The sequence below is a fragment of the Cicer arietinum genome, chromosome 7 (assembly GCF_000331145.2).
Source record: "Cicer arietinum cultivar CDC Frontier isolate Library 1 chromosome 7, Cicar.CDCFrontier_v2.0, whole genome shotgun sequence".
Classification (NCBI taxonomy): Eukaryota; Viridiplantae; Streptophyta; class Magnoliopsida; order Fabales; family Fabaceae; genus Cicer; species Cicer arietinum.
In genome coordinates, this window is record NC_021166.2 from 4,875,449 (window position 1) to 4,884,668 (window position 9,220).

Consider the following 9,220-nt stretch of genomic DNA (forward strand, 5'->3'; position numbering starts at 1 on the left):
TATATATATATATATTTCTTCATTCCATTCCAAAATATAAATTATGTTACTAAAAAAATTATCTTAAAATAAATATTATTCATAATTTTTAATGCGATTTTAATTATTTTATATTATACTACTGTTCAATAATTATTAAATATACAACTTCAATAATATTATTATATTCTATATTGATAGTAGTGAAAAATTCAAACATAATTGAAATAAATAATTTAATAAAATAACATATTTTTCTTTTAATTATTATACTGAAAAAAAAAACTTTAAACGACCCTCATCGTAAAACAAATAGAATATTTATTTCATTTAATTATAATCATATCAAATCATACTTAAACACACACATACACAAAAAAAAACAGACTAATATTAATTCCGTTCATAAACTTTTGCTTTTTAAGACTTAGACGCACATATTAAAAAATAATATAAAAAACACACTATTTAGTTCATTTACTTATAATCATGGTAAAACTATCAAATCATACTTAAACACAACAATCAATAAACTATTATTCTTTTAGACTTAAATACACATATTAAAAAATAATAAATTTAAATTTATTTAATTTTTTAATTATTAAATAAAAACAAAATTTATTTAATATTTACTTTTGAGATTTTAAACATAAAATTAAAAAAAAATCATTAGTTACATGTTAAATTTTTAAATAAATCAAAGTAAAAACTAAAAGATGAAATATAGGAGACGGAGGAAATGCCATTTTGAGTATACTCCAACCAACTTCTATTTGGTGCAATGGAAAGCCACACATCAGTTTGTTGTGCACATGGAAGTTCTTAATTGATTGGTGGAAGGAGTTGATACTCATGCAATTATAAGGATTCATTATTGTTGTTCCTTATATAACTTCGGATCAGTCTTAATGATGCGAAATTTATGGTAACACGTAACTTGATGTTGAAGGTGCGTAGGGTCGATATATTATCTTCGCATAATCATCATAATGACTATGACTTGAGATGCCATTCCATTTGGGGTTTTCGCTTTCATTTTTGGATTTCTATTAAAATTTTAAAGTTGTTCAACAATCAAGATGTAATTTCTTTAAAATTTAAAGCTTACAAATTAATTTTAGTTAATAATATTTCGAATATAAAATAATTTATATTTAAATATACCAATAGAATAGAATTAATATAAAGTAAAGATATCAAAAAATTGTTTCATGTATGACCTTGAAAAAATAATTCTACTTACAATTTAAAAAAATTATATATTAATGTTGAAGAACCTAAACTCCATTTAATCTATTTTATTAATTTTGAAAAATCAATATATTTACAAACTATCATTTATTATGATTTGATATAAAGTTGAACTTTCAACTTTTTATTTTCCTTCTCTATTACTCTTCTCTTGTTTTATTCTCATTAATCTATTTTTTTATTGATCACTCAACTTTATCAAAAAAACACATTTGCTTGACATATTAAACTTAAACTTTATAAAATGAAAATAATTATTTGTCAAGATCAAATTTTGTTTATTTATTTCTTTTGTCATTTTTAAAAAAATAATAGATAAATTATAAAAAAAGAAGTGAAAGGAAGAAGGATATCCTTGCGTCAAATTTGTTTTCCAAATTCAACTTTTTTTCTTTATCTACTTTACAAAAATAGATGAATAACAAAAAAATATAAAAGAAAGAAAACTAGTAAATACAAGTTCAATTTTCTTTCGAGTGCACATCCTTTTCTTTTACATTTTTTTTAAGAGAAAAACGAAAAAGTCCTTAATAAGTTCATGATAAATCGATCAATTTAATTCAATGAAAAAATTAGACGATGAAGATTTTGAAGAGAAAATAGAAAATATGTTATTCTTGTTTTTTTTTTTCATGAGAGAAAAATAAATTATTGAGTTATTTTAGATTAGACCTTGCACGTCATCTCATTCTTTTATGTTTGTGTATGTTTCTTTAGAATGTGTTTTGACATAATTTTACTTTATTTTTATTTTTTCATGTTGTTTTATTAAAAAAAGACCAAACAAAGGTTGAGTTGGTAAAAATAATGTGAAATGTTAAATCAATAGTCTTTGTTAACAATTGAAAAAAAATATACAAAATTGATTATATTAGTGTAATAAATAATTTTATATTCTATATATAGTATAATTATTTATCAAAAAAATTAGAAGTTTTATTGAAATACTATTATATCTTTAAAACGTCTGATAATAATTTGATTTAATTGTAATTTTGATTTTTTATTTTCACATGTTATTGAAATTGGTCCCTCCATTTAAAAATATTTTAATTTTAGTATATCTCTTAGGTCTTTAAATTAAATAATTATGATATGATATGTCTTAAATGATAAGGCTACAATATGATTATGTTAAATGATCAGCTCTTATGATATTGCTAAAAAACTTTTTTTATTTTTGTATTTTAATTAATTACAAATATACAGTTAATCTATTTGAATAATTCTATATTATCAAATTGTATACTACATCAATTAAAACATGTCATATCACGATTCTGTATCTACAAATTTGAGAGAGACTAAAATTAATGGATTTTACAATAAGGAATTAATATAAAAGACAAATAAAAATAGTAGTACTAAAATTATAACTAAACCTAGTAATTTTTACTTTAAAAAATTGTGGTAGTTTGGTAAGAATGTGGATTATAATAATTAAGACCAATAATATAAGAGCAACTCCAACTGTTGCAAAATCTTTTTGGTCCGTCAGCGTGAAGTTACGGTCAAATCAAATTTTGTGGAAATTCGCTCATGAAGTGCGATAAGCTGGAACAACGGTTTCTTCACAAAGTAACGGTACTTTGACAACTTAGTAACAATAAAACATATGATTGTTGTTTGTTTTGTTACTGTTAATTTACATTTGAAAGACATTTTCTTATTAATTATGACAATTTGTTTTTCTTACTCTTAATTTTTCTTTCATAATTTTTATCACACAATTTATTCTCTTTGACCTTCATCTTATTATTTCAAAAAAAAAAAAAATTAAGTTGTTGGTGCCAAATGGATCCAAATCAATATAATCTTCTACAATATTGATTGCATTTTATGCAAAATTATCAACATCCTTATTCTCAAAATTCTCGATTACCGTCACCAACGACCAATCCCAATATGTTTTATAGACCTCAAATGAATACTCAAGGTAGAGATTTTACTTGTCATGAACCTGAAACATCGATTCAGTATATGTCATAGTGTCACATTCCATAGTTTTCTACTCAACTTGGTCTTAAAAACATTAAGCTTGAAGAGGGAGAAGGACACCATGGTAGTAAAAAATCTCGAGAGTCATCCACAATGGATGAATATACATTTCTTGTTCAATAAAGGCTCAACGTTTCAAAATATTCAATTGTAGGAGTTGACAAAAAAACATATGGTTTTTGGTTAAGAATTCCAACAAATTACAATCAGTATCATGAGTAATTGTGGTAGAAGAAACCAAGTCAACTAATATCTCGATGGCATTTAATAAATGATTGTCAGGTGTTACAAATAAGTTGTTAGTAGAAAGAAAATTTGAAGCTCAAAGAAGGACATCACGATCGTTGCACATGATTTTTATTCTCAAGATACATGTGGAGCATTTAATCATGAGTATGCATGTCATGAGCAGCACTGCTAGTAATGGTAATGGCTGGGGTGTTACAAGAATACCCAATAACAATTATGTTCGTCGCTTATTACAAACGAGGGAGACATATGACTTTCCAGGTATGTTAGGTTCTATTGATTGTATGCACATTGTCTGATTGCCTGGAAATACAAGTTTTGTTAAGGTAATCATGGTAAACCCATGATCATGCTTGAAGTAGTGGCATCACAATACTTATGGATTTGACATGCATTTTTGGGCATTGCAAGTTTAAACAATAACATTAATGTGTTTAACGATGTTTTGGAAGGACACGTTCCCAAACTGCAAAATACAAGTAATATAGCTCTATATAATATGGATACTATCTAGCAGAAGACATCTATCTCAAGTAAACTACATTTGTGAAGACAATCTCAATGCCACGATGAGATAAGAGAAAACTATTTTCCCCAAAATAATAATCAACTAAAAAATATGTGGGGTGAGCATTCGGAATGCTCCAGTATAGATTTGCAATTATTTGTTGTTCTACACGTGCTTAGCACATGAAAACCCTCAAATATACAATATATACATGCAATTATATGATTGTCGAAGACACACAACATACATATGATTATGATTTTGATTACTCTTATGATAACATGGATAATAACGTCTCAACATCTGAAACATGAAATTGTCCTCATCCTAATCTTCCTAATCTTGTAACAAAATTACAAAGGATAACAAGTATCCATAAAAAACGAGGTCATCAACAACTTCAAACAAATTTAATATAATATATTTGAAAGTATTTTAGACACAAGAATAACAAAATTTAAATTTGTTATCTGCTTTTATTATTTTTAATTAATTATATTATGTATTTGACATTTAATTTTTATAAAAATTAAAGTTAAATTTTATTTTAAAATTAAATTAAAATAATATATAATTATATTAATTAAAATATTAAATTAATATTTTAAATTATAATAAAATTTGAAATAAATAAAATATTAATATATAAATTTAAGTTGTAAAATTCAATATAATTCTTAAGTATTAAACTATTGATGTAAAAAATAGCACCTCAAAAATAATGTAATACGGTAAATTATTTTTAAAAAATCTTCGTTGAACTTCCCCTTTTAAGTGCTTTAAGAAAAAACAACTTAGCAATAAAGATTAAAAAAATAGCCGGGCCATGAGTACATTTCTTACAGTATTATAAATAAATTAGTTAGAACAGAAGAAAAGGTTTTGGAAATGCAAATGGAAATCAAGCAGGTCTGCGAGTCCCTTGAGAAGGAATCTGGGCAGAGAGAAGGTTTCGTTATTTGTTCGAAGAAAATATGTCTGCAAAATCTGTAGGAACAAAGTACTCTTAAGTATTGGAGTTCCTTTCTCTTATAATAAATGGTATTTTAATAAAAATTTGTCTTAAAATAAAAGTAATTTTTAATATAATTTTTATATAAATTACTCTACAAATAATTTATAATTACAAAATATTATTATATTTTAAAATAATAATAGTAAAAAATATATTAAAATAAATAATTTAAAAATAAGTTTTTTTTTTCTATTATATTTTTTAATACATATTGAAAACATTTAAATAATACTCACGGAAGAATGATAGAGTAGATTCTTCATCAACTCCTCCCTCACACTAACTAACTGCTTGGACTTAGATGTGCCTCAATGAATGAATTAAAAAAATGATAATTTGAATTTATTTGAAGGGTTTTATTTGGTTTTTTTTGTCAATACTCTCTTTTTGAAAAAAAACAAAAATACTCCATTTGTAAAAAAAATTTACTAAAATGTTTCATTTTTTTTTTCTTTATTTACAAGTCGCTATTTGGAATGACGACTTCCTTAAGGAAGTTCGAGTTCTAAATGTCGACTTCCCACTTATTTTTTAAAAAAGAGATATTTTGGTATATTTTTTTTAAATAAAGTATTTTGGTATTTTTTTTTTTAAAAAGAGAGTATTGAAAAAAAAGACCCGTTTTATTTATTTTGCTTTTGCTGTGTTTGTCTCTTTCGATCTCATTAGTTTATACATTACCGAGTCAGGTTTCCACGTGCTCCTGGAAAGTCTCCCACACCCACTTCCCTGTTCCACTACCCTACACTACGCATCTCTTACTCTCTATTTTCAATGTCTCCGTTACCCCAAGTCTACTGTACTATTAAAAAATTAAATGTATATTTATGTTATGAATATTCGCTAGTATTTTTCTTCTTTAATTTCTTTATATGGTATTATTATAATATTTATCACTAAAGTTAATTAAATTAAATCATTAATGTTCAATAAATATAATTATTAAAATTAAAAAAATAGATTAAAGACATTTTAAAAACATTGTCGAGAGACACTATTAGTTTTTATACATTTTTTATTCTAAAGAAAATATAAAATAATTTTATTTATATTTCATTAAATCAGCAATATAACTCAATATTTATTATCAGTTGTAACAAAAACAAAATTTATCTGAATTTTTTTAACTTGTTTAATATCTCTATTTATATAATTTAAAATGTATTTATATACTAATTTAAAGAAATAATTGTCTATAATAAAATACACTTTTTTCTATAGTTAATAACAAGAAGTATTATATATTTAGGAACATATAATGACTATTTTTATTTATATTTTATTTTAGAGAGAATAAATATTAAATTCATTTATTTAAATAAATTTAATTTTAATATATTGTTGGTCAAAATTTTATTTTTTGATATATTATTAACATCAAAAGTTTTACATTTACAATAAATTTTAATTATTCATAATTATGAAATATTAAATATATTTTGACTAAAACAATCAAATTTCGATGGTATAAAATAATTATGAATGATTTTTAAAAAATGAAATAATGAAGTTTGAAATATAGACTATACAACTTCAATCCAATGATCAATAATGTGTTAACTGGTGGACATATAATTATATATAAAAGTTGATATATTTAAAAATGATTTATACTAGGTAGCAATAAAATTTGATTGTATTTGAGATGGAGTATAGTTTTAATTTCTTCCCCATCTTCCCTGAATTACATCTCTGACCATCTGTTCCCTCCCTAACTTGTTGGTTTCTCTTTATTTCTCTCTTCTCTCTCACTTCCTTTTGAGTGTGTTATCTTGAAAGCAAACACACAAATAAACTACTCTAAAGGCATTCAACTCATCAATCAATAATATCATATTGAAAGTACAACAACACAATCTATTACAAAAGCATATTCTACCATTTATCTACTTTCTCATCCATTGGATGATTCACATCCACATGGAAACATCAATGAAAGGAGGAGGAGGAGGAGGAGGAAAGGTTAATGTTAATGTTAATGTTACTGAAGATGATAACAGTGATGGAATGCAATGCATTGATCATCCTTATAGAAACAACCCTGGTGGGATCTGTGCTTTTTGTCTTCAAGAAAAACTTGGTAAACTTGTTTCTTCTTCTTTTCCTCTTCCTATTCCTCCTTCTTCCTCTTCTTCTTCTTCACCTTCTTTCAGATCCCACATTGTTCCTCATTCTTCATCTTCAACTTCCACTACTTTTCACTGTCCTTCTTCTTCTTCTTCCATCAATATTACAACTTCAGCACCAGCACCACCACCACCACCACCCACAACAACCATTGTTGCTTCTTCTTCTATCTCTCTTTCTGTTTGTCCCACTACTACAAAAAATGATAATCATTACCATGAATACTATTATAGAAAAACTCGTATCCCTTTTCTCTTAGCCAAGAAAAAGAAGAAAAAAACCTCTGTTTCAACCTCTGTTTCTGGTTCTGCTTCTAATATCATTCTAAAGCGAAGCAAATCAACTGCAACACCAAGAAGAGGTAACTCTTTGGTTGATGCAGATGATGAAGATTTTAGTCCAAGAAAAAGAAATGGGTTTTGGTCTTTTCTCTATATTTCTTCAAAGTCTTCAACTTCTGCTAAGTTGAATTCAAAGAGTTTTAGAGACAGAAATAATAATGCTGTAACTGGTGCAGCAAAGTTAAAGGAAAAGTGTTGTTCTGGTTCTTCATTAGGAAGAAAGAGTGACATTGTTATTATTGAAGAAGATAACAGTCCTAACAACAGCAAAAACAACAATACAGGTTCTTCTTTTGAACGCAAAGTTTCAAGATCTAGATCTGTTGGATGTGGTAGCAGAAGCTTCTCTGGTGATTTTTTTGAAAGAATCTCAACTGGGTTTGGAGATTGTACTCTAAGGAGGGTTGAATCACAACGTGAAGGTAAATCAAAAGCTGTTTCTACTTCTTCTTCTTCTGTTGCTGCTTCTTCTGTTAATCATCACAACCATTGCATGAAGGAGAGAGTTCTACGACGTTGTGGTGGAATATTCAGTGGTTTCATGATGACTTCATCTTCATCATCAAATTCATCATCTTCATCTTATTGGGTTTCTTCTAATTCTGCTGATGATGCTGCTGTGAATGGAAAACAAGCTGCTTCTGTGACACTTTCTCAAAACCGTGGTAAAAGTTGGAGTTGGGCATTTGCTAGTCCTATGAGAGCTTTTAGTAGCAGCAACAAAGGAAATTCTTCTAAAGAAAATCATCAAAATAGAAGGGATATTATTAGAGATGCTAATGATAATAAAAATGTCACACCAAATTTATCTGCTATGCCATCTTTGCTTGCTGCTAGAGGCTGATTACAACACAACATGCTGGTAATGAATAAAAGGAGCTACCTATAATCAACACTTTGGTTTATACACATTGATTATTTTCTGTGATGTTTTAATTAATTACTGTCTATTGTTACCACTACTAGTACTATTTTGTTTATCTTGTGGATGTGGGTGTGTTTTAATTAAATCTTAATTTTTTCCTTCATTAGGAGTAATCTAAATAATCATATAATAGTACTTTCTAGTAACTTTTTTAGTTCTTTTATTTTTGTGGATACTTGCTTCTTGTTAATATTCAGGTGAGAGAGGGTTATGAAGTTCTGCAGTGTCCAGAAGTATTCTTATGATGGCATGATGGTAATTATTGGTACTTTTTTGAGATGAGGAAATGGAGAAGAAAATCTCGATGCATTTTCTGTCATCACGTGGCTTGTCTTAATTGTGACATTGGTTGTAGTATTTTTTTGAGGCTTCCTTATTGTAATTCACACTTTGGTGTTGTTATGCCAAAGACATGTAATTTTCACTTTTTTATAATCACTATTCACATGCATACACATGTTTGGGTAGTGTAGAGACACAAAAGGAGATACCTATATATAATATATAATCAATCACTCTTGGCTATTTCTTTATGTATCATTGAGTTTTAATATGCAATTTAATAAATTGTTGTTGGTGATATTAATTTATGTTTTGTTGTTGTTAGTTACTTTCCAAAACATACATGTAATCCAAACTTTATGAAAATGTGCAATTGATTATATAACTAGTCAAATGTAGCAATATATGGTAGTGGTCCCCTTAGATAGGCATTCAATGAGTAAATCTTGTACTAGCATATGGAGAGTGGCATTTATTCAAGGTTCTCACTTGCACCTAATTTGTAGTCCTTTGCATTTGTGAACTCAATCTCTTAGTCTTCC

At 26.5% G+C, this 9,220-nt stretch overlaps 1 protein-coding gene across 1 annotated transcript; it reads left to right on the top strand.

Moving 5' to 3' along the window:
* The first annotated feature begins 6,618 nt into the window (after nucleotides 1-6,618).
* LOC101492591 (uncharacterized) lies at nucleotides 6,619-8,982 on the top strand. The gene is made up of 2 exons (XM_004508146.4): nucleotides 6,619-8,333; nucleotides 8,594-8,982. The coding sequence occupies exon 1, from the start codon at nucleotides 6,909-6,911 to the stop codon at nucleotides 8,313-8,315; it is 1,407 nt and encodes a 468-aa protein (XP_004508203.1). The 5' UTR covers nucleotides 6,619-6,908; the 3' UTR covers nucleotides 8,316-8,333; nucleotides 8,594-8,982.
* Nucleotides 8,983-9,220: the final 238 nt, after the last annotated feature.

Excerpts from the sequence above, each read along its gene's own strand:
- LOC101492591 (XM_004508146.4), top strand. The coding sequence starts at position 6,909 with ATGATTCACATCCACATGGAAACATCAATGAAAGGAGGAGGAGGAGGA.